Source organism: Microtus oregoni, unplaced genomic scaffold, assembly GCF_018167655.1.
Source record: "Microtus oregoni isolate MIOR12 unplaced genomic scaffold, Mior012 000031F_ref0000149, whole genome shotgun sequence".
Taxonomy (NCBI): domain Eukaryota; kingdom Metazoa; phylum Chordata; class Mammalia; order Rodentia; family Cricetidae; genus Microtus; species Microtus oregoni.
Genome location: NW_024543090.1, coordinates 19904691 through 19931287, shown reverse-complemented (window position 1 = coordinate 19931287; position 26597 = coordinate 19904691). Strand labels below are relative to the sequence as shown.

Below are 26597 nucleotides of genomic sequence, written 5' to 3'. Positions count from 1 at the left end.
TTAACCTAGTGGTGGTAGCGCACACCAGCACTTGCGACGCAGTTGGATCCTGTGAGTTCGAGGCCAGCCTGGTCTACAGAGTGAGTTCCAGAACAGCCAAAGATAACACAAAGAAACTCTGTCTCCAAAAAAAAAAAAAAAAAAAAAAAAAACACACCCCAAAACAAAACATTTTTTTCTAAGCTTGAAGGAGTGTGTTTCCTGGATTAATGAAGAACATCTCTCTCTCTCACACACACACCATCTCCTCAGCACATTGCCAAGGGCAAAACCTCTTTTCCTCCCCACTCCCTGGGGATCAAACCCAGGTTACCAATCTCATTACCACCAAGCAATATTCCCACCCCTCAATCTTGTCTTCCTCACAAATTATGTGAACAATGAACTCAGTGACTTCAAAAGTCTTTTTCTAGGGGCTGAGGATGTCTTAGTTAAGCTGCTCTCGCAGAAAACCAGGGCTCAATTTCTAGGCTCTGCATGGTGGTATACAACCATCTATAGCTCAATTTCTAGGCTCTGCACGGCGGTATACAACCATCTATAGCTCAATTTCTAGGCTCTGCATGGCGGTATACAACCATCTATAGCTCAATTTCTAGGCTCTGCATGGCAGTATACAACCATCTATAGCTCAATTTCTAGGCTCTGCATGGCGGTATACAACCATCTATAGCTCAATTTCTAGGCTCTGCATGGCGGTATACAACCATCTATAGCTCAATTTCTAGGCTCTGCATGGTGGTATACAACCAGCTATAGCTTTAGTTCCAGGGGATCCTATGCCCCCTCCTGACCACCACCTGGCATCGAGCATGCATGTGGTGCACAACCACACATGCAGACAAACACTCACATATAAAGAAATAAAATAAAATGTATAGTGGAGCATGGTGACACACACTTTAATCCCAGCACTTGGTAGGCAAGGCAGGTGGATCTCTGTGAGTTCAAGGCCAGTCTGGTCTACTAAGTAAGTGCCAGGCCAGTCAGGACTATGCAGAAAAATCCTGTCTCAAAAAACAAAACATATAAATATGTACATATACATAATAAAAATAACAATAAAAAGGCTTTCTTGCTTTTAGTATCTTATGACTATAAAATCTTTCCTGTCAATTTTGTTAAATAAAAAGATAAAGTCCTTTTGTTTCTTATCCTGGTGTTAAGCTGAAGTCCAGGCTGAAGCACACAAGGCAAACACTCTACCACCAACATGTTCACAGCCACGGATCCATTCCCAGTGCCCACATGGCAGCTTACAAACATCTTACATGTGTAAGTCCGGCCTCAGTGGGCACCAGGCATGCAAGAGGCGCACAGACAAACAAGCACGAAAAACACACACATTTCTTTAAGGCATAAATATGACAATTATCCGTGTTTTCAAAAAAAGTGGCCAATGTAGGAAGATAAAAAGGCCCCACCTGTTTCTGAGGATCAGACTCTGTGGGCTCAGGTCTCCATGGACTATCTCAGCTTGGTGAAGCTTCTCCACTATTGTCAAGAGGTTATAAATAATCAAGACTACTATTTCCTGAGTCACAAGTTCACTGTGCTGAAGAAGATCCTGACAACAGAAAAACAGAAAACTGTTTCTCCCTGGTATACGTGCAGCGCCATCCCCTGACGATCACTCTTGTGCACTTCCTTCTGGTCCCCACAGCTTTAAAATGAGGTCTCCTGGATACTGGGAGGTTTAATAAGACGGTGGGCAAAGAGCATAAGAAAAAGGAAAGGTGCACTTGCTGCCCAGCCAGAAGACCCTTGTGCTCCCTGAAATCTACAGAGTGGACAAAAGAACCGACTTCTGCAAGCTGTTCCCTGATTGCCACATGCATGTGCACGCTCACCTACATGTGAACACACACACACATATAAAGTAAAACATTATTTTTTTTTTTATATTTTGGTAGCAAAATCTGAAGAACACAGCAAAGAATAAAATGATATATTGTATCTGGATCCAGGGGAGACAGAATAGTCAAGACAAAAATTTTATTTTGCTTTAAATGAGTTGATAATTATTCTAGTTAGGTGACTCATTCATTTCCTTCATGTCCCAGAATAAAATGCTAAAAATACCAAATAGGTACTTGATCAAAACCACTGGAGAAGAAGGCCAGGGAGGTAGCTCACTGGCAAAGCGATTACCTAGATGTACAGGTAATCCCCAGCAGTAACATCAACCAGAACCCTCTACCTTTTAAAAAATTTAATTAATTAATTAATTAAATAAAATAAAAGCCAAGCATGGTGGTGTATACCTTTAATCCCAGCACTTGGGAGGGAGAGGCAGCTGGATCTCTGCATTTGAGACCAGCCTGGTCTACAAAGTGAGTGCTAGGACAGACAAGGCTGTTACACAGAGAAACCCTGTCTTGAAAAACCAAAAAACAAACCAAAACAAACAAAAGAACCCCAACCAGCCAACGAAGAATCACCTGAGAAAAGAAGGAGTCACTAAAACGTCTCAGTTTGAATTGAACGTTTGGTGCATCTGGAAGCCTGAGGCAGAGACTCGTGGGTTCGAGGCCAGCCAGGCCTATACACTTAAGTCTGACCCCTGGAGCCTATGGAGAATTATCCTATACACTTAAGTCTGATGCCTGGGACCTATGGAGAATTATCCTATACACTTAAGTCTGACCCCTGGAGCCTATGGAGAATTATCCTATACACTTAAGTCTGACCCCTGGAGCCTATGGAGAATTATCCTATACACTTAAGTCTGACCCCTGGGACCTATAGAGAATTATCCTCAAACCTCCACATGTATACCATGTATACACTTCAGTCTGATCCCTGGAACCTATGGAGAATTATCCTATACACTTAAGTCTGATGCCTGGAACCTATGGAGAATTATCCTATACACTTCAGTCTGACCTCTGGGACCTATAGAGAATTATCCTCGAACCTCCACATGTATACCATGGTGCGCGCACACACAATAAGTGTTAAATAAATAAAAATTAAAAACTGGCTTGTTTCTAGATGGCTGAAAGGAATTTTGTATTAAATATTTTAAAATTTTAATTACAATTATGTGTGTGTGCCCATGCCATGATATGAGTGGAAACCAGAGACAATGTACAGGATTCAATTCTCTCGTTACAGTTCGGGCCCGGGGGAATCAAACTCAGGTCATCAGACCTGGCACCAAGTGCCCCCTGCTGAGCCGCCTCACCAGCCCTGCTTCCGCAGATGTAGTGCAAATTTCTTCTTTTCATTCTAAGTTGTATGTTCTGAGCATTATCACCAACCTGAAGGGTAGAACAATTTATATACTGGTACCAAACGATATGGCCATCTTGGTACTGGCAACAGCTGCAGAGCGGGTCACAGTCCTCATTTAGACGCTCCCTTAACTTGAGGTTGATATAGAAATCCCATGGGACAGGTTGAAAAGATGCCTGTAAGATATAATATTTCACAAGTAAAGGCAATTAGAATATGTGGTGATGGCTGAGAGACTGAAGACATGGTCTCACTACGTAGCCCTGCCTGGCCTAGAACTCTCATATAGACCAGGTTAGCCTTGAACTCACGGAGCTCCACCTACCTCTGCCTCCTAAGATAAAAAGTGTCTACTACCTTGCCTGGCTGGAAGACACATGTCTTAGTCATAAAGAACAAAAATCATACTATTTGTAAGAAAAGAAAGTAGACAGAAATGAAGATTATGTTAAGTAGAGAAGCCAAACACAGAAGGACAAACGCCTGTGTTTTCTATTTGACTATGCACGCATGAAAGCAGGAGGTCCTATGAGCGTGACAGGAGGGGAGAAACGAGAGTAAAGCACAATTATCTACACACATACACATCTACATATAATGAACCCATTACTTTGTTTGCTACCTAAAACCAGCCAACCAACCCAAAACACAGTAACAACAAAAACTGCAGAATTTAGGAGGCAGAGGCAGGAGGACTAACACAAATTTAGGCTAGCCTGGTCTACATACTGAATTCCAGACCAGCCAGGGCTTCAGAATGAGACCCTGTCTAAAACAAAGGCAATAAATTCTCCACATTTCTTCCACCCTTAATCCCTGTTCTATCGCTGTGAAGAGACACCATGGCCAAGGCAACTCTTATAAAGGAAAGCATTTAGTTGGGGGCTTGCTTAGTTTCAGAGGTTAGTCCATTATCATCATGGTGGGTAGTATGGCAGATGTGCCAGAGAAGGACCAGAGTTCCACAACCTGATGCTTGGGGTGGGGGGGGGGGAGTGGACGAGAGAGGAGACTCCCTCTGGGCTGGCATGGGTTTTGCAAGCTAGACACCCACCCCCAGTGACATACTCCCTCTAACAAGGCCATACCTACCAATCCTTCTCATCCTATCAAAGAGTTACATTCCCTGGTGACTAAGTATTTAAATATATAAACTTATGGGGGCTATCCTCATTTAAATCACTACACAGACCTTCTGATATTCAAGCAAATATAAACTAAAATGTAATTTTAAAAAGCATAATCAGGAGGCTGGAGAAATGGCTCAGTGGTTAAAAGCACTGGCTGCTATTCCAGGTCCTGAGTCCCAGCCTCCACACGGTGGCTCACAACCATCTATGGGGATGTGATGCCTCCTTTTGACATAAAGGAGTACATGCAGTTAGAGTATTCATGCCCATAAAATAAAAAGCATAATCTGGCCAGGCACAGTGGTGCAGCCTATAACCCCAGCACTCTATACCAACCAGGGCTACATAGTAAGACCCGGTCAAAAACACCAAAAACAAACCAACAAAAACCAAAGCATAGCCTATACACAAGAACAGAGGAGCGGTACAGTCCAGGGAGCGGGAGAGAACAGAATGGATAGACGTGGAGGACACAGCAGAGCAGCCTTGGCACACAGGCCCTGCTGAACAGTCCTGCAGCACCGGCTAGGTGGGGCTGGATGCAGCCACGCGAGTGCCTGAACCACACTGAGGAGTCCTGTAGCCCAGCTCGACAGCCACTTCCTCCTCTACAGAAGATCATTTCCAGGTGTACAAGGCAAGAGGACTGAACTAGAAGCCCAGCCCCATGGGATGGGGGTGGGGTGGGAGCTAGGTCGCACAGACCATGCCACTTCTCCACTACCTCTCACTGCGGCGGCCAGCTCTTAGTCTCTGGGCAGGAAATGAGAAGCCTTCTTTCAGAGAGCCAACCAGTTCAAGATGTAGCAGTTGGTGGGTTTCCAACAAACTGCCAAAACTACACCGTCTGCAGTGCCGTCCACACTGTCGGGGTCTCTATACACACACAGCTTCCAACTAGACTTTAGTGTTACACACCTAACTCCAGGGAGAGCAAAACACTCCACGCTGCTAATACGAAGACAATTTTAAATAGATGAAAAGAAAACAGGTGGGGGGAAGGGAGGGGGAAGATTGTTTTTCCTCCCTCCTTTAGAAAAGCACTTCATTGTGTGTGTGTGTGTGTGTGTGTGTGTGTGTGTGTGTGCGTGTGTCATTGCATGGACGAGAAAGTGACAGGACAACTGCGGGAGTTGGCAGTGTTCTTCCATGCAGCTGCAGGGACTGCACTTCAGGTTGTCAGCCTTGGTGGCCAGTCTGGTCTACAGAATAAGCTCCAGGACAGCCACAACTATTACTGCACAGATGCCAAGAGCTGCCATGGAGTATACAGCAGGTGGGCGACCCACCAGACACATGGTTCCCTAGTAGGGAACCGCACCTGGAAAGGCCGTGGGGTCACTGGTGTGGAAAGCAGTTGCTCCTGTTTGTAATTTCGCTCATGAGTCACTTCGTTTCTTCCCTAAAAACTTGATTTTTTCCTAAGAACAGCTTTCAGTGTATTCCAACTGCTGTGTTTTATCTTGTGAAAATGTCCATCTACTGGGCACACAGATAACTGTGGACGGTCAGAAGGATGATTCCTGCTCTCTGTAGAATCCCGATGAACAGAAATACCAGGCTATCTTACATTACTCAGATGGACACAGGATTCTCAGTCACAAAGACAGCCTCTTACATAGACAGCTGCTTTAGACTTCAGAGCAGATTCAAAACAGGCTGGTTGCTCCCTCCTAGAGACAAATACATGAGGTCATTTTTTCCCCAGGTGTTGTTTTACTAATTCAAGGTCAGAGTTTGAAGGAATTTTAGTCTGTGTGTACTCCATGACCTCAAGGTCCAGCCAACTGTTTACCGTCTGGGAACCCTCACCAGGAGCTACGTGTAAGAGCATGGTTGCTCACTGGCTGGTCATTGTGACATTCCTAGTCTGAAAGACACTATGTGACTTATCTTGGGTTTTGAGAAGGGGTCGGGCCCTAAAAATGTAACTTGTCCAGAGTCTGTGTGTGGGAGAGCAGAGAGCAGCGAGTGGGGACAGAGACAGAGAGTGGAGGTGTTGAGAGAAGGCTGCTGCAGGAAAGAGACGTGTGAGAGATGAAGATGCAGCATGAGAGAGGGAGAGTGGTAAATGAAGGACCGCTATGGAAGTGTGTGTGTGTGTGTGTGTGTGTGTGTGAGAGAGCGTGTGGGACCTACTGCAGAGAGGGGCTGCACTTAGAGCTGTCTGACGTGCTGTGTGCTGAGGGGACGTGTAAATGAGATGTAGCTGTGTGCAGACTTGTAACTGTGGAGGCAAGGACAATGAGGCTGGATAGAAGAAAGAGATGGGAGGAAAAATGCATGTGAAAGAAAGACATGTAGTCATGTGAGAAGAGATGTAACTGAAACATGTAACTGAGCAGGAGACAGATGTATGTAAGACAGACTGTCAAGATAAAGACACTATTTAAGCTGAAGTAAAGAGGTCTATTTAACCCTCAGATAGTAAGGGTCTAGCTACCCTGAGATAAAAATTTTTCTTAGTCCCGCTCCTCTGAGGTTTTTCTTTTTATTGCCCTGGAACAGAACCTAGGAACTGGCCTCTCCTGGTCAGTGTTACATGAAGAAACCTATCTCCCAAAACAAAAACAAAAACAAAAAAAAAGAAAAAAAACTAGCTGGGCAGTAGTGACTACTCGTGCCTTTAATCCCAGCATTTTGGATGCAGAAGCTGGTGGATGTTCTACAGAGTGGGTTCTAGAACAGCCGGACACAGAGAAACCCTGCCTTGAGAATAAACAACAGCAACAACAAAAAATAAAAATAAATAAAAAGCCAATTTGAAAGAAATGCAAAACCTATAAAGACACTGAAATTACAGTTGATAAAATTATCTTCTAAATCTATAGATTGTACATTGCAGGATTCAACCAACCATGGATGGACGTGACTTGAGGGGTGATGGGAACAACACACAATAAATATGGACATTATGTTAGTATTGTAAGTGGCCCAGTGATGACTTAAAGCATATTATAGTGGATGTGTAGGTTATTCGCAAATACTATGTCAGTCTATAGAAAGGACTTGAATATCCTCGGGTTTGGGTATCTCAAATGGGAGGGAGGTGTCTTAGAATCAATCCTCCGCAGCTACCGAGTATAGTTTATTTATGTTTTCATAAATAAAGCATGAATAATATCAGAAAGGCAAAGCTAAGCCACTAGAGGCCAGGCAGTAGCATCACACACCTTTAATACCAGGATTTGAGGGACAGAGGCAGATGGAGTTCAAGGCCACCCTGAGCTACACAAGATCAAAGCAGTAACAAATCCAGATGGTGGTGGCTCACACCTTTAATCCCAACACTAGAGGGAGGGGAGAGAGGCTCTGGCTGCTTAGTCTGAGGTTACCCAGCCATGGTAGAGGTAAGACTTTTCTAGTGACTGGCTGCTTTGCTTTTCTAATTTTTAGGTTGAACCCCAATATCTGTCTCTGAGTTTTTATTATTTGTGCTACAACTGAGACATGATTGCACTACAGAAAGCAGGACAAAGGAGAAGCCAGAGGGATAAAAACATTTCACTTTAATTCTAGCTGCCTCTATGTAGTGCACACCCTCAGAAGAGCATCGCAGACCCCGGAGCTGGAGTCCCAGGTGGTTGTGAGCTGTCCAGTGTGGGTGCTGGGAATCAAACTCGGGTCCTCTCTAACAGCAGTAAGTGCTCTGAACCATCTCTCCAGTCCCATAAATGAGGGGGAGGAAGGGAAGGAAGAACATAGAGGAAATAAGGGTTGGTGACATGGCTCAGTGAGTAAAGGTGTTTTGGTTTCTTTCTTTTCATCAAGTCCAGAACCACATGATAAGAGAGAACACAGGCCTAAAACTTGTCCTTGGATCTACACCTACACATCTATACCTACACACCTATGCACACGCGCGCACACACACACACATACAAATAAATGCTAGACAAATAAATGATTGTCCAGGAAAAACCTATAACCTAATATGAGAAATTACAAATTGAGAAAGCAGAAAATTGAAATAATTTTTTTCAAAGAAAATGTCAAGACTGAAAGAATAAATGTCCACTGACTTTTCTATCTGCCCAGCACACAGAATAAGTGTGTAATCACTCTGTGCTGGCAACAAACAAGACTATAGGATCTAGAGATAGGGAGAGATTTCACACAAAGTTACTGGAATTAATAAGACAGCTGGCCAGACCTGCAGATCCAAAGCTACAGGGTCTCCATGACACAAGGCAACAACAGTATAGACAAGAAGTCCCATAGAGGGCCCAGTACCAAGGGTGTACCAGAAGCAGCAGCCTTGAACCAGACCAATGACTCACTGCAATGAACACTGACACATGAAGATGTATGGACTAAAGAGAACACTGGATGACTCGTGTGTCACAATACAGCTTCAGGGCCAAGACTTTGTTTGTTTTTGTTTTAAATTTTATTTTATTTTGGGGAAGGGAATTTGCAAGAGCAAAGGGTGGATATGAAGGGATGTGGGAATGAAGGGATCGGGATGCATGATGTGAAATCCAAAGAATCAACAAAAAGTTTTAAAAAAGAAGAAAAAAAAAACATAGCTCAACTGGGCATGGTGGAACATCCCTGCAATCAAAGCATCCAGGAGGCAGCAGAGACAGGAGGACTGTTAGTTTGAGGGCTACATAGCAAGACCCTATCTTAAACCCCAAGACAACCCCCACTTCATACAAAAGCTCCACTGCACTTCTGGAACTTGAAGGCCTGAAGTGGCTGACCCCTGCCTTTATTCCCTTTGTGCTGACTCTTTTAAAACCAGCCAAAAGCTAAAGACTGTGAGGTTGGACCCCAGCCAAAAAGCGAAAACACAATGTTACCACATGCGTTAGAATAAAATCAAGTGAATGCCCATGCCCAGGTGTGCTTGGTTTGGGTTCTAGCAAACCCTTTGTGCAAACACAATTGCTTTCCTAAGCTTTAAAAAAATGAGAAAGATTAGGATGGCAAAAGACTCCAAAAGTAAGGCCTGAGGACATGGCCCAGTGGTGTGGTGTTTGCTTCTACAATGCCTATATTCAGTTTCTAAAACTGCAGAACAAAAACAAAAACAAAAAACAATCAAACAACAGCAGAAAACAAACAAACAACAACAACAAAAAAAAAAACCAAGCACGTTTAGAGTAGAAGGTTTTAAAATTCTAAGGGAAAAAATTTAACAAAGAGTTCTATATCCAGTCAAACTACCAATCAAGAAAAGATGTAGAAAAAGGAATTTTCTGACCCAGAGGATTTAAAAAACTTTATATTGCCTCCTTTTCCTCAGAAAACTACTAAGTACTCATCCAAAATGAGAGGAATTAAGCTAAAAAAGAAATGGGAGAAGCCAGGTGGTTGGAGGTGCACATCTTTTTTTTTTTTTAAACTTTTTTTTTTTTTATTTATTATGTATACAATATTCTGTCTGTGTGTATGCCTGAAGGCCAGAAGAGGGCACCACACCTCTTTACAGATGGTTGTGAACCACCATGTGGTTGCTGGGAATTGAACTCAGGACCTTTGGAAGAGCAGGCAATGCTCTTAGCCACTGAGCCATCTCTCCAGCCCCGGAGGTGCACATCTTTAATCCCAACACTCGGGAGGCATAGGCAGGCGGATCTCTGTGAGTTCGAGGCCAGCCTGGTCTACAAGAGCTAGTTCCAGGACAGGCTCCAAAGCTACAAAGAAACCCTGTCTCAAAAAAAAAAAAAAACCCAAACCAAAGAAAAAATAAAAGAAATGGAGAGAATTAGGTATCTGGGTGTCTGATATCTCCCCAGAAAGACAAAGTGGACAGAATACTCAGAAGGCTTGGGTACAGGACAATCTTTACACAATCGTCCCTCATTTCTGATCTCTGATCGTGACATAGAATGGTGACTGATTTTGTTGATGGCTTGCCGATTTCCCAGTAAAGTAACCAGTAGACAGGTGTGACAGTACCATGGGGACACAACTGTCTTCTTTGCTTATTTACCAGGTAATAAAATTAGAGTCGGTCTCACCTTTATCATGGTTAACTCAGCCGAGTCTCTTGGTGCCACCCAGAGTAACTTGTAATCGTCACATATCAGGTACTCTTGCTTAATGCAGTAGTCTTCACTACCTGTGGAGAAGGTTTGACTCCATGTGACATCACTGTGAGCATATGGAGGTGCTAACACTGTCTCCCAGCAGAGGGGGAGAGGGAGGGCTGGACAGACGGGTGGTTCAGCTAAGAGCCCTAGTTCCTACAGAGGACCTGGGTTTGATGCCCAGCACCCACATGGCAGCTCACCATCACATGGAGAACCCCAGTTCTAGGGGACCCGACAGGCATCACAAACATGCAGGCTCATAAAAATCAATCAATAAATCTTAAAAAGTATTATTTAATACTTTTATTTAAAATAATACTTTTAAGGAGGCAAATAAAAGTGCCATTGTTACTATGGCATGAAATTACCAATGTGTTAACCTCTATAATGTGATTTATTACAACCTAGGCACGGTCACAGTGTTCATGAGCTCAGTGTTCAAATCACTTATTTGTATGCTATCATAAGCAAAAAAACAGGTATTCAACAGTACTTACCTAACTCAATTTCCTTCCCTACTTCCAGGGTAGGCATTGGTCTGTCTTCCACAGAAAACTCCGCAAAAGCACTTGACTCTGGTAGGGATTTTAGTAGTTGGAGTCGGTATTGTGAACACCAGGGTGACTGAACAGCATTTTCTGTGGAGAAAATAAGCATCATATATAAATTAATGTTTAGGACTGGATGGGTGATGGCACATGCCTTTAATCCCAGCACTTGGGAGCAGTAGGCAGGCCAATCTCTGTGAGTTCAAGGCCAGCCTGGTCTACAGCAGTTCTCAACCTACAGGGGACTCACATCAGATATGTACATTATGATTCATAATAGTAGCAAAATTGTAGTTACAAAGTAACTAATAAATTTATGGTTGGGGGGGTCACTACCACATGAGGAACTGTATTAAAGGGTCTTCCTAAAGCATTAGGAATGTTAAGAGCCACAGGAACATAGAGCAAGTTCCAGCATAGCCAGGGTCACACAGAGAAACCCTGCCCCAACCCCCACCCCCAAACAAACAGACAAAACAAAACCCAAACCTGGGTAGTGGTGGCACATGCCTTTATTTTTATTTATTTTTTAAATATTTATTTATTTATTATGCATACAATATTCTGTCTGTGTGTACGTCTGCAGGCCAGAAGAGGGCACCAGACCTCATTACAGATGGTTGGGAGCCACCATGTGGTTGCCGGGAATTGAACTCAGGACCTCTGGAAGAGCAGACACTGCTCTTAACCACTGAGCCATCTCTCCAGCCCCCGGCACATGCCTTTAATTCCAGCACTCAGAGGCAGAAGTAGGCAGATCTCTATGAATTTGAGGCCAACTTGGTCTACAGAGGGCATTCCAGGACACCCAAGGCTACACAGAGAAACCCTGTCTCAATCCTCACCTAGGCAGTGGTGGAGCAGGCCTTTAATCCCAGCACTCAAATGGTAGAGGCCAGTGGGTCTCTGAGTTCGAGGCCAGATTGGTCTTCAGAGTGAGCTCCAGGGCCACACAGAAAACCCATGTCTCAGAAAAACAAACAAACAAGAGACTAGAGGGAGAAAGACTCCAACAAGATTGCAAAATCAGCACTGCTAATCTGCCAACACTCATTTGCCTTACGCACTTATGAATTATGTTGAGCTACTGCTAGCTTATCTGAACGTTCCCCAGGCAGCATAAGGAGCCTGCCCACAGGCTGGGCGGATCTACCTGCAGAGTCAGTAGTGAGCTCCAGCTTCTCGGGGAGCTGAAGGCCCTTGATGGAGGAGGTACTCGACACGGAAGCAGAGGATCCAGAGAAGGCAGATGAGTGTGTGGCTTCACCGCTGTCTTCAATAATTGGGCTGCAAGAAACAAAAGTGGAGCTGTCCTCAGGCATAGTATATACCAACTATGTTAGAACTTTTTAAATTTTTGTAATATTCATTTAATTTTCTGAGTGTTTTGCCTGCATGTATGCAGCGCACCAGTGTGAGAGTCGAGACTGCGGAAGAGGATGTCAGATCCCCTAGGACTGGAGTTACAGAGGGTTGTGAGCTCTGAGTGTTGGGAACTGAACCTGGGACCTCTGCAAGAACAGCTTCATATATTTTTAATTTATAAATTTTACATTGAATTCATTTTGTAATAAAATTTATTTTAAAATAATTTATAGTTGCTATAATTTTTATTAGTCTCACTTTTAAAGCACATCATTTTCCCAAAGCAGAAAAAAATTTTATTTATTTACTATAGGTACAAGAGTGTTCTGCTCACATGTTGTACACAATTTGTATGCCTGGTACCTGTAGAGGTAAGAAGACAATGAATACCGCAGAACTGGAGTTATGGCAGCTGTGAGTTACCACGTGTGTGTTGGGAATCAAACCTGGGTCCTCTACAAGAACCAACTCTCCTTCTGTATCTTTGAGTCTCATTACCATCAAAATTTACTTCTTATCCTCAAATCCAATGTCATTACACTGACATTACACCAGAGAGAGACAGACTGTCTTGTTCAGCATCTGGCAGACAGTAAGAGCCTGATGCCTGCTCACTATAACTGATAAGCTCACAGACCAAGAGAGCAAACACTCCAGTCACCTCAGTTTCTTGACGCTGAGGGTCTGGCTATAAATAGTGGCCATTGCAGTGTGATGGACTTCAGTGGTCTTCCCATCCAGATCCTCCTCCTGGGACAGTCTCTCAGGGTCAGAAGGGATGCCCTTCAAGGACGGCATCTCATGGAAAGGAGTAGATGCAAAACGAGGTGCTCTAGCAAAGTAACAAGTGTCCTCGGGGATGGGACACATGGTTACATTCCTGAAACTGGTGATGGTGGCATCTTCACTCAAAGGTTCAATTCCTGTAAGTTCATCCTAAAGTAAAAACGGAACAAACACAGCTTAGCTGAGCTAGTTCAATAAACATGTGAATGGCGCGCGCACACACACACACACACATCAGATCACTGACATGAGATTTAGAAATAAACATAGCAAGTCGTCTAGCTGAAGGCAATTTAAAAAGCATAGTACAACACTGAGGAAGGTGATTTTGTACTTCATCAGAAAATATACTGTGAGGGCTCTCCACACATGGAAATATTGCTTCGTGTCCTCTCCCAAGCAATTCTACCTCAAAGCTGAAGCACTGATACCACTTTTCTCACTTAAAAAAAGTATCTGTGGGCTTAGCGAGACGGCTCAGAGAATACCTGCTGCCTTTCCAGAGGACCCAGGTTCAATTCCTACCACCTGGGTGGGCAGCTGAACTCCAACGGCTCCTCCACAGGTGCCTACTACACACACATGGCACTCAGCTGCAATGGCTCCTCCACAGGTGCCTACTACACACACATGGCACTCAGCTGCAAGGGCTCCTCCACAGGTGCCTACTACACACACGGCATGCATTTACAGAACCGCACACAGATACACAGATAAAAATACTCTTTTTAAAAATTTCTTTAAATGCGAGATATGGTAGTGCACACCTTTAATCTCAGCACTCAGGAGCCAGAGGCAAGCAGATCTCTGAGTTCAAGGCCAGCCTGCTCTCCATAGTGAGTTCCAGGATGGCTAGAGCTACATAGTGAGATCCTGCTTTGAAAAAACAAATTTAAAAAAAAAAATCAATTCTTTAAAAACTGGGATGGTCACAACGCAGGTTGCATTTTTAATTAACCAATCTGCGCATGTGTGCATGCATGTGAGCCATGGTATGCATGTGGAGATCACAGGACAACTGTGTAAGCCACTTTTTCCTTCTACCATATGGAACTCAGGTTTCACATTGGCAGCAAAGCTCACCAAGCCATCTTGCTGGCCCCAAAATGTCTATTTATTAGAAATGAGTTAAGGGGCCAGGGTTATAACTCAGTGACAGTCATACAATACTCATGGGGCTCGAAACTTGAGGACTACAAGGAAAATATAAGACAGCTTAGTCAGGTCTTCCAGATTATTCCCTATTTTTCATTACTCAAAACTATTTTAAAATATACACAAATTTTTATGAACATCTAAATGTTCCTAGGATAAATATTCCTAAAATAATTAGCTAGTTGTAAGGCTAAAAACACTAAGGCTTTTATTATTTTAACATGTATTGCTTAGCTGCCCTGAAAGATTAAACTACTTTATATATTTACCTACAATATAGGAAATGCCCACTTCAGTTAACCCTCATAGATACTAGATATTAATTTTCTAGATTACCTACAATTTGACATATCTGACACATTTTGACTCAAAATTAAGGAAGCAGAAGTAGAGGTATACCTCAGAGAGACAGTGCAGAGATTTACAATAGCCTAGTACACACAGAGAGCTCCAGGCCAGGCCTCCCTCAAAAAGCAAAGGAAATTTATAATAAAACATTTAAAGTGGGCAGCCAGCCTGGTCTACAGAACAAATACCAGGACAGTCAGAGTTACACAGAGAAACCCTGTCTAGAAAAAAACAAAAACACAACAAAACAAAATTTAAAGTAAAATAAATCACTATTATGCATCAATCTATTAGTTTAGACATTTTAAGTATGACTGGAAGGGGAGCTAAAAAATTCAGGTAGATACTTCTTAACAAAATCCAAGAAAGAGACTGCAAAGGGAAAGGGGGAAAGAGAGGAGAAGAAAGAGAGAGAGAGGAAGAGAGAAGGAGAAGGGAGAGAGAAGGGGAAAGAGAGAAAGGGGAGAGAAAGAGAAAGGGGAGAGAAAGAGAGAGGATATGAATGATAAGGCCCCTTTAATATCCAGCTACAGGCCTAACCCCTACCCGGGGAGCTTCTCAGGACAAGGGCATCCTACTGTTTTCAGCCACTGTGCTTTCACAGCAGCCAGGGACTAAGGGCATCAGAATCACAGAGGAACTTTCCCAATTGATTTAAAACAAGGGGAAAAACAATGCTTAGATTCCTTTCCAGAAATTTAAATCACATAAAACTGGAACGGGACCTGAGTCTCTTCCTTCAGTCATCAAAGTCTCCCGTGGACTTCTGAATCACTGGAAATTTCTGTATTTTGGATATAAAACATTCATATGTGAAAATCTACCTAGCCATACAATCCTGTGTACTTTAATAGATATAAAATATATCAAGAAAGTAAATAAAAAGAAAAGTTTATTTTAAAAAATGTCTCCCAATGACTTTGCGCATTTCCTTGGATGTGGAGGAAGCACTGTCACTGAAGCCAATCATCATGTCCCCAGAACAATCCTCAAATTAAACACGCCAGCCTTCCTCAAGTGCCTGGGTGCTAGTCTGCTGAGAAGCATCTTTTGTCCTTCCCTAAAGTTTCAACAAAATGTCAATGCCAAGGCCCATGCTTGTTTTTTTAGTTTGACTTGAACCTCTATACAGCACATTCTTACCCCTGGGCGTTAGGACTATGCGACAGTAGTTAACAGAATAGCCAGGGGCCATGAGAGAGTGAGTAAAGACACCTACAGCCAGGTCTGATGACAGTTACATGAAGTTATATGGAGTAAAGAGATAACCTGACCTCTACACGCACATGCAAGCACTCACACATAAACACAAAAAAACTAAATGTAAAGAAAACCAGAACAGGAAGGAAAAATTGTTGGTCTACATGTTTCCATTGCCACAAAAGGCATTTTACATTGGAAGTGTGAGAAGACTGTTAAATTAGTGACTCACCTGACCTTTTACAACTCTGGGATCTAATCCATCACTCCTGTGTGTCTCAGTGTTCTGGTGAACTCTGGGATCTAATCCATCACCCCCGTGTGTGTCTCAGTGTTCTGGTGAACTCTGGGATCTAATCCATCACCCCCGTGTGTATCTCAGTGTTCTGGTGAACTCTGGGATCTAATCCATCACCCCAGTGTGTGTCTCAGTGTTCTGCTGTGTTATTTTATGAACACTTCACCCCTCAGGAAGAATCTGCAGTACCTGCAGCCCCTTCCCATTACCCTCTCCATTAATCCCATCCATTCTGCTTTATCCTGGACACTTCATGCAAATAGAACTTAAGTTCCTTTATTCTATTTTTTATTTTATTTTATTTTTTATTTTTGGTTTTTCAGGAAAGGGTTCCTCTGTGTAGCCATGGCTGTCCTGGAACTCGCTTTGTAGACCAGGCTGGCCTCAAACTCATGGAGATCTGGCATGTACCACCACCACCTGGTTAGTAACTACTTTTTAATTTAAAAAGTTTTTATTTTATGCACGAGTGTTCTGCCTGTTTGTATGTTAGCACACCATGTATGTGTGGTACCCATGGGAGCCACAAATGGGCACTGATCACTGGCATTATAGTCAGTTGTGACCTGCCAGGTGGGTGCTGGGAATCAAACCCAAGACCTCTACAAGAGCATGTGGTCTTAATTGCCCCTAGGATTAACATTTTAAGGAATGACCAACAATTCTTCCAAAATGAAGAACTCTTCCAGGTTCTAATATTTCTACATCCTTGCCCTCCAACACTCATTATTACCCCCTCTTGATTATAGAAACTCCAGTGCATACACTCTTTTCCTGGTGACAACATTCTGAAAATCTTCCCATGGCTTAGTTCAAAAGCGATTTTAATTTTAACCCAAACCTTTCTGAACAACATCTAGTCACGCACTCAAGCTGGGCTCAAACTCAGTACATAGCCTAGGCTGACTCTGAACTAGATTCTCCTCCACTTCTACAGCCCACTAAGATCAACGCTTGTTCAGCACTTAATCCTAAACTTTTCTTTTAAACTTAAATACCTAAATTGTATTGGAGGTAGGGGAAGCCGGGGTCAGAGAGACAACCTGTGGAAGTCACTGTTCTCCTTTGACCACCTGAGACCCAGGAGTCAGTATCAGGTTGTCAGGCTCAGCAGGAAGTGTCTTTATCTGCTGAGCCATCTAACCAGCCAAATGCTTAACTGAGAGATCCGAGTGAAAGAATTCACTAAGTCCACTGATGTGAACTTACACAAACACCAGCAGATACATCCTCATTTGAGGCAATGATTTCTGTAGTCTTGAGAACTGCAAGGGGTCTTCGCTGGGCTTTGAGAGCCTGTGGAAAATCTGCAGCAGGACTGGGAGAAGACACATTCCAGTTAGCACTCTCTGTATCTGTATGAAAATAACAGCAACCCTGATTCAAGCCTTTTTGGTTGTTTGAGATAAGGTTGTATAACGTAGTCCAGTTTGGTCCTGAACATCCTATCTCAGCTCATTCTTCCCAGTCCCTGTGTACACCAGTGTCCGGTTACTCTCACTCACAGACTAAAATACTGGGACAACATGGCCCAGTAGGTAACCATGCTTTGTAGTCCACGCCTGCTAACTTGAGCTCCATCCCAGAGAACCAATGGTAAAAAAAATATACTCAATTTACAAAAGTTTTCATATAAGAAAAACTTACAAAATTTTTCAAAGAATTTAAAATAAGATCTGGTGGTGGTGGCACACACCTTTAATCCTAGCACTTTGGAGACAGGTGGATCTCTGTGAGTTTGAGGCCAGCCTGGTCTACAGAATGAGTTCCATGAAGTTCTACAGAGAAACCCTGTCTCGAGGAAAAAAAAAAAAAAAAAAAGAAAGAAAGAAAAAAAAAAAGAATTTAAGATAAAGATCCAGAGAAGTGACTCAGTGGTTAAGAGAACTGATGCTCCTACAGAGGCCGGGGCTCGCCTGATAGTACCGATCCACACCCTTTACTGGATATCGTGGGCTTGTGTGGAAACACATGCAGGCAAAACACCCAAATAAAAATATCTTTATTTTAACTTTCAAATATCTAAAATTTTAAGTGAAAAATGTACTTATATAGGAAGATCTATTCTTAGCTCCCCCTCCCCCAAAATAAACAACAAAATCAAACCTTTTGTCCTTTCCGTCTGAAAGAAACTCATCAAAAATGGAGAAAGGCATGCTGGGACCTACAGAAAGAGAAACGGGTTTTGGGAGTGTTTGATTCTTCAAGAAAACTATAGAAATGAATTAATGCTGTGTTGTTCAAAAGAAAAAGCATGATTGAAAAAGACAGTAATTCTGTATGTATGTACATGTCTTGTGTGTGGGTACAGTTCACGCACATCAGTGAGTACACACATCTGAAGAGGACAGAAAGGAGCATCCCAGCCTGGAGCTGCATAGCCTGTGCTGGGAACCCAACCTGGGTTCTCTGCAAGCAGCACGCCCTCCTAACCACTAAGGCATCTTCCTAGCCTCTGATTTGTTTTTATAATGAAAAAGTTAGGACATATAAAAAGTAGATACCATTTCATAATAATCACCTAAACATGCATGACTGTACTTCATCTATGTTCCCAGCAATGGTACTACTTCCCAAACATGGCCCTAAAGATCCAGAACACTTCATTTCATCTGTAAATATTTCAATGTCTTTGTAAGCCTTTTAAAAGGTTCTTTTTATTAACTAAGGAATAATATCTATAAAACTAATAATTTCTGAACAGTCAGTTCTATATTTTAGTAATTGTTCACAATGTTTTTTTAAATGTGTTTGAAATGGAAATGCATAATGAGAGCTGTATGTTGTCAATAATCCAAAGTCTCTAAAGCTTTCCCTCTGGACCTGGCGATCTGCTCAGATGAGAGGATCTTGTTAGCACAGCTGATCCCTGGAACTGACCTGACAGAGGACTCGACTCCTGAAAGCTGTCCTGATCTCTGCATATGTGTAGGACACGCATGCACAACACAAATAGATAAATATGGGGAAAAAAACCTTTAAATCTTTTATTTATTCCTTTCTTTCTTTTTTAATTTTGAGACAAGGGTTTCTCTGTAGTTTTTGGTGCCTGTCCTGGAACTAGCTCTTGTAGACCAGGCTGTTCTTAAACTGACAGAGATCTGCCTGCCTCTGCCTCCCGAGTGCTGGGATTAAAGGCGTGCCCACCACCACCTAGCAATATTCATGTTTTTACCACTTAAAACATTCTGTTTAATATTTATGTATGTGTGAGCAAGCATGTGGCGGTCAGAGAAAAACTCGTGGATGTCAGTTCTCTCCTACCATGTGGGTCTCAAGTCACTGTATTTGGTGGCAAGGGCCTTTACTGGTTCTGACGTCATTTGTTACTTATATTTTTTATAGCTTACATTTTTTTGGATAGCTTTTATATAACAATCACGCGAAAAGAAACTGAGAGGGAAAATGAATAATCTTTTTCAACGCAGCTTAACAGATGGGAAGCCTAATATTTTAACATATTTTAAGGAGAAAAGAAACCAATCTGTAGCTGGAGAGAAGGTTCGGTGGTTAAGAGCACTGGCTGTTCTTCCAAAGGAGCCCAGCTGAACCAGATTCAATTCCTAGCACCCACATGGTAACTCGCAACTCTCTGTAACTCCAGTTCAGACATTCTCATACATGCATGCAAAACAACGAATGCACATTTTAAAAAAATTAATAAAGTGTGTTTAAAAAAAAAGAGCTAGTTGGCGGTGGCACACACCCTTAATCTCAGCACCTGGAGGCAGTGGCAGGTGGATCTCTGTGAGTTCGAGACTAGCATGGTCTACAGGGCAAATTCTACACAGAGAAGCCCTGTATCAAAAACAAAACAAAACAAAAAACCAGTCTGGGGCGGGAGAGATGGCTCAGAGGTTAAGAGCACTACTTGACTTTCCAAAGGTCCCGAGCTCAATTCCCAGCAACCACATGGTGGCTCACAAGCATCTATAATGAGATTTGGTACCATCTTCTGGCCCTCAGTCATACATGCAGGCAGAACACAGCATTCACAATAAATATATAAATAAATAAATAATACATACATACATACATACAAAGAGCCAATCTGAATGTTCAAGACCTAACCCTCTTTAGGAGCTCCTTCTCACACAGGGCTGGTTGCTGATCCTGCTAACACTTGCCTAAGTGCATAGTATGAAAGTGGAGATTTGAAAAATAATTATTTATTTTGCATGTGCATCAGTCTCTCTGTGCAGTCATGAGCGTGTCTTCATGACCGTGTGAAGGGGTTGGGATAATCTTCTACACTGTGAAGACGTGTGTTTCACCTCACCTGCCTAAGGCACCTTCTGATTGGTTTAATAGAGTTTAACAGTAGATAGCTAGGCAGGACTTCCAGACAAGAGAAAGGAACTCTGGAAAAGAATCTGAGGCAGGAGGTCTGCCATTCAGATGCAAGATGAAGTCAGACATACGGTATCAGAAGTAACGAGCCACATGACAGAACATGATAGATTAATATAAACAGGATATTTAAGTTTTAAGAGCTAGTTGGGGAAAAGCCTAAGTTAGGACCAAGCTTTCAAAATTGATAAGAAGTCTCTGTGTCATTATTCAGGAGCTGACACTCAAAGACCTGCTGCTACATGAGGGTCAGTGGGTTCTGAGGAACAAACTCAGGTTGTTGGGCAGCGTGTGCCTGTCATTCTGCTGTCCCTAAACTAAGTATTTCAAAGTAGTGAGAAATCTTATGAAAATATTCTCTCAAATCACATATAATGAATTATATGCGCTTATAATGAGTTCCATTATTTAAAGACCAAACAAGACTCCATGCACACTCTGCCCTTTTTTACTATAATTAAGGTGATAGCGCACGCCTTTAATCCCAGCACTCAGGAGGCAGAGGCAGGCAGATCTCTGTGAGTCCAAGGCCAGCCTGGTCTACAAGAGCTAGTTCCAGGACAGGCTCCAAAGCTACAGAGAAACCCTGTCTCGAAAAAACAAAAACAAAAAACAAAAAACAAAAAAAAAGAAAGAAAAGCATTTACTGTTACATAGTGCATTTATTGCCAGTGTCCCTCCCAATGTGTCAAATACAGCTTACCTTTAGAGTCAGGCTGTTCTTGCAAAATGCTTTTAGCTGGTGAGGTTTCCCTGTGAAGAAATTTGTTTAAAAAAAGAAAATGTGCTTACTACCCACAGGAAGAGCCTTCTGTTTAGAGACAGATCCCACCCTGTCCAAGGCAGCCTAAACTAACTACAATGGGGATGGATGGTTGTGACACAAAGAAGACACACGAGTGTGAAGAGCAGTTATCATGTGTGTCAAGTTTTTGAGTTTTGATTTGACTGTATAAATTCAACGTACATAATAGCACCAGGTTCATAGGACATTTCACACAAGTATGCAATGTACTTTAAGTATGTAAAGTATAGTTCTCCACTCCACCTTTTGTTTTCCTGAGATAAGGTCTGACTATGTAGGCTACACTGGTTTTGACGATTGAGTCACTCTGCCTTAGCCGCCTGAGTATGACCACTTTTATTCTTTGTGGGGAGACAGGGCCTTATGGATCCCAGGCCAATCTCAAAGGCTACTAGCCTTGAATTCCTGACCCGCTGCCTTCGTCTACGTAGGGTTACAGGACGTACCACTGTGCATGAACAGGCTCTAGACACATTGATTTTTATTTTCACCAAGGAACAGACAGTACCATATATTCTTTCATTAGCACAAAACCTTATGTTAAAATTTGTAAAACTCATGTCTCAGTACTGTCAAGAAATGGAAGAGCCTTCAAGTCACCAGAGCCCACAGTGTGTCCTATGGGCTGTGAGCACCATGCCTTCCACCAGAGTGGTCTTACCTGGATTGAGAGTTTGGTGGGCAGACAGAGCGGGACAGAGACACTCCCAGCACTTCCTGAGGCTGTGAAGCAATCTGCAGTCTGGCTGCCTCCTCCATGGGCACCTTCTCTTCTTGCTGTTTACATTAACATGAATAAAACCAATGTCCCTCTCATTCAGAAAATGCTACTTATATACTCTAGTGCTAACATTTGCTTTATCACCTTCTTCTAGACAGCTGCCAACCACATCAGATGCCAGTACCACAAAAGCACTCCAATAATCTAGGGTCCTAATCAAATTGGTACTCTATATTCAACTGAGCAGTGGCAAATATATATTGAATTTTAAAAACTAACCCCATTTTAACAGACCATGACTAAAATATAAAGTTAATATCAGAATTAATAAGAATAATAATTGAGAAGTCAGTGAATTACATCACTTATTTTACATGTCATAAATCCCATTTGAAACCACTTGTTAAATTACTTTCCGGCTAGTAGTAACTAAAAAACTACCAAAAAGAGAAAGTATTTTTTAGGTTGGGCATGTAGATAAAAGATAGAATTCTGGCCAGGTATGCCTGAGTTTTCTGTATTAAAAAAAATAGCAAAATTTTTTACCTGGTCCCCAGCTCTTTCCTGCTGAATAGTCTGGATTTCCTTTAGCTTTCTCTCCATCTCCTCAATCTGTTTCTGCATTTCTTCCCTCTTCTTTGCACTGGTCAGCAGTTCAGCTGCAAACAGTGAAGTTAGCTGAAACATTCCCCCTCACAACAATCCCTCCAGGAAAGACTGCCTCCGGCTCACAGCCTCATTACCACTGATGAAAATGGAAAAGGGGAAGTGAGTCCTCAATTTGAGGTGGGGTATCCATTCTTTGATGTATATAATCAGGAAAAAAGCAACACCTATCATGCACAAGTACAACGAAAAATAGGTTCCAATGATACCAAGTCCTTGGCCATATGATGCTAACACCCAGATATGGCAGAAACACACAAAGAAATAAGAAAATCATTTAGCATTCTAAGCTAGCTTGGACTACAAAGCAAAAGTTTCTCAAAAGCACTAAAGGTATTTATACGTAAAACAGGGCAAGGAAATACTTAATTGACAGAGTGCTTGCATATCACAACCCTGGAACTGCAGTACTTAGGAAGTAGAAGCAGGATGCTTCAAAATCAAAAATCCTAAAATACACAGTAAGCTCAAGGCCAGTCAAAGTTACATGAGACTATTTCTCAAACAAATAAGCAAGCAAAAACAAGAAACCACAGAAATAAATTGGGGGGACGGTGCAAGGTGGCAACACACAGGACTGAGGCTACAGCCCGCTGATAGAGCACTTAGCTTGTAGTACAAGCTCAGTACCCAGTACAGCACCAAATAGGGGGTGGTGTAAAACTGCATATAGTGGATGAAGGTATGAAGGTCATGGCTATTAAAGACCAGTGACTAGGAATCATTTTGATAAAATGCTGTGATAAAGCTAAAACCTGAATGATGAAAGATCAGTCACAAGACCTGGGCAAAGTTTGTTCACACAGGAAGACTCAAAGGAAAGCCAGCTTGCTTGGAGCACAGAAGAAGGAAGGCAGTAAAAGATGAGAACAAATGGCGCTGTGAAAACAGGCGCTGGGTTTGGCACACGGGCTTCTGGTGACCAGGACCAGAGTTGTTTGACAAGAAAAATAGGAATGTCTCAGAGAACACTGGGCAATGAAGACTGACTATCCTTTCAAGGCAGTCTAGGGATGGGAGGAGGGCTCAGTGGTAGAGAGTGTGCCATGCAAGCACAAGAACTGGGGTTTAGATTCCTAACACCCAAGCAAATGCTGGCCCACTTGTAACGCCAATACTTGGAAGGTAGGGAGAGAAGCATCCCCAGAGCAAACTGGCTTGCCAGACCAGTGTATAGGTGAGCTCTGGCTTATCAACACTCTACCTCAATGAAGAGGCAGAAAGTGATGGTGGAAACACCCAGTGCCAACCATGTCAACCTTGGGTCTCCCACACAAAAGCGCAAACATGTGAGACATACACAAGTATTAATGTGTGCTGGGAGTCGCACTACTTAAGAAGGATTAGGAAATGTGGCCTTGCTGGAGGAAGTGTGTCAATGGGGTAGGCTGTGGGATTTCAAAAGGCTAAGCCAGGCCCACTGTGTCATGTCCTGTTGCCTAGAGTCAGGATGTACAACTCTCAGCCCCTGCTCCAGCACCATGTCTGCCTGCAGGCTATGATGCTTCCACCACGATGGTCAGGGACTAACCCTCTGAAACCATAAACCAGCCCAAATTAAAGTGCTTTCTTTTTTAGAGCTGCCTTGGTCATTGTGTCTCGTCACAGCAACAGAACAGTGACTAAGTCAGAATGCAAACCCTGTACTCTCCCCATGCACATGCACACAGGAGAAAAATTAAAGAGGGCTGGAAGATGACTCAGTGGGTAAGTCTTTGCACCCCAAGAAAATACAATTCTGACAACCTGAGTTCACTCTCCAGAACCCACCTAAAGGTAAAGAACCAATTAAATGATGTCATCCTGTGTCCTGAGTGCTTGTATGTGCTCCCCTGCCCTGAACAATGAGGAAGGTTTTGTTTTTGTTGGTTTTTTTTTTTTTTTTTTTAAAGAAAAATAAGTTTGCTCTTTGGTGAAGTAGGAAGATGAGCTAATGGCTCGAGGAGAACATGGGGATAAAAAGGAACTTTAAAAACCGTGGGCATCCATGTGCATAATGATAACAGTAGAAACAGAAAAATGCTGGAGGGAAGAAAACCTGTCCAGGCAAACACTTGAGAAATGTATACAGTCTTTCCAGAAAGAATGCCAGGGAGGGTGCATGGGCAGAGACAGCAAGTAGGACAGCAGACTTGACAGAGAAACACAATGAGATGCTTCAGTTCTTTCAATGAACTAAGGGAGAAATCAGAGCTGCAGATGTAAGACTTGAAAACGTGAGAGCAGACTAAATTTATCCACACAAACCTCACTAACGCTCAGCTCAGGGATTTATTCAGCTGAGAATAAAATGCATTCCATCACACGTTGGTATAGAGGTATGAACTAGAAGTTTTCCTTAGAAAAATAATTGTATCTAGGTACCTCCTCCTTATTTAGTCCTTGTTGACAGGCTCTTTGGGGGTTCTGGCGGTGTTTTCTGTGCCACAGACTGACTGACCCCAGGTCTTCACACATGCCAGACAAGCACGCTTAGTACCAAGCTTCGCCTTCCAGCTCAGTTCCTATTTTAAAAACTTTATATTATTATTGTGCGTGTGATGTGCCTACACAGGAGACGACTATGGCGTCGGTTCCCTCTTTCCAGCTTTATGAGGTCCTAGGAGTCAAACTCAGGTCACCAGGCTTGTGCAAGTTCCTTTACCCAGTAACCATCGTACCAAGCCCCAGTTCCTGTTTTTATTTTATCTCTTTAACACTTATGGGTAAGGGTGTTTTTGCCTGCATATACCTGTGTACTACTTGTGTACCCGGTGCCAGAGGACAGAGAGGGTGTCAGATCCCCAGAGTTAAGGTAACTGTGTTCTGATGTGTGTGCTAGGTAGAGAGCACAGTCTGCTTAAGAGCTAATGCCCTGGACTCTTGAACCATTTCTCCAGTCCTTCAGTTACTGATTTTAAAAAGGCCACACTCAGTCTCACCCGAGAGGCTGAGGCCAGCCTGGTCTACACAGTGAGATGAGACCTTGTCACAAAAACAAAAAGGCCTCACACAGCTGGCCCCTGGCTTTGCAACCATGTCTCCTTCCCACATTGGCACATAGGGCCCATTCTTCAATATATCATTTGAGATTTATTTTATCCTCTTGTGCTAGTGCCCTAAGGTCTTCAATATCCGCTTTCCTAATTGTCAGTTCATCTGTCCCTCCTAACACCCCAACTATTGTGGAATAACCAACCCTTCTGTATACTGTGTAGATATATGCCTCTGATTGGTTTAATAAACAAGCTGACTGGCCAATAGCTGAGCACGATGAAGTTACATGGGAAAGACAAACTGAGAGTGACGGGATAAGGAAGGATGGAGTCTGAGAAGTCGCCAGCAAAACTCTGAGGAGGCAGAACGTATAGAAAATGAGGTAACAAGGCATGAGCTACATGGTAAAACATGGATAAGAAATATGGGTTAGCCGGGCGGTGGTGGCGCACGCCTTTAATCCCAGCACTCAGGAGGCAGAGGCAGGCGGATCTCTGTGAGTTCGAGGCCAGCCTGGACTACAAGAGCTAGTTCCAGGACAGGAACCAAAAAGCTATGGAGAAACCCTGTCTCGAAAAATAAAAAAAAAATTTTTAAAAAAAAGGGTTAATTTAAATGTAGAGTTAGCAACAAGCCTGAGCTATCGGCCGAGTGTTTGTAATTAATATTAAGCTTCTGAGAGCTTCAGAGTGGCTGCTGGACAGGAAAGAGATAGCTCCAGAGCAGGAACTGCTTTCTGTTCCCCTCAATTTCCAAATCTTTCATTAATTTCAGAATGAGATGATTTGAAGAAATAATATAAGTAAGTCTATAAGTGACTGAGAGATGCCTGAATATGTTAATATAAATAAACTGCCAGAGAAATTGAGGCTGAGCATTTCAGGAAACACTAAGAAAGGCTAGGTACTTAAGGAGGAGTGCACCTACATGCACACCCGTCATGGCTGCCTGCTTTTGTGGTGAAATGGGGT

At 42.7% G+C, this 26597-nt stretch overlaps 1 protein-coding gene across 1 annotated transcript in view; it reads right to left on the bottom strand.

Annotated features, from left to right (window-relative positions):
* Positions 1 to 26597, bottom strand: part of Bub1b (BUB1 mitotic checkpoint serine/threonine kinase B) — a 54304-nt gene that overhangs the window by 3925 nt on the left and 23782 nt on the right. The window contains exons 10-20 of the mRNA XM_041678954.1: positions 22531 to 22643; positions 21925 to 22040; positions 21162 to 21211; positions 18215 to 18272; positions 17318 to 17426; positions 12983 to 13257; positions 12110 to 12243; positions 10906 to 11046; positions 10337 to 10437; positions 3264 to 3413; positions 1425 to 1567 (exon numbers count right to left, since the gene is read on the bottom strand). Of these exons, the coding sequence (XP_041534888.1) occupies positions 1425 to 1567; positions 3264 to 3413; positions 10337 to 10437; positions 10906 to 11046; positions 12110 to 12243; positions 12983 to 13257; positions 17318 to 17426; positions 18215 to 18272; positions 21162 to 21211; positions 21925 to 22040; positions 22531 to 22643 (1390 nt within the window). The remainder of the gene's footprint in view (positions 1 to 1424; positions 1568 to 3263; positions 3414 to 10336; positions 10438 to 10905; positions 11047 to 12109; positions 12244 to 12982; positions 13258 to 17317; positions 17427 to 18214; positions 18273 to 21161; positions 21212 to 21924; positions 22041 to 22530; positions 22644 to 26597) is intronic.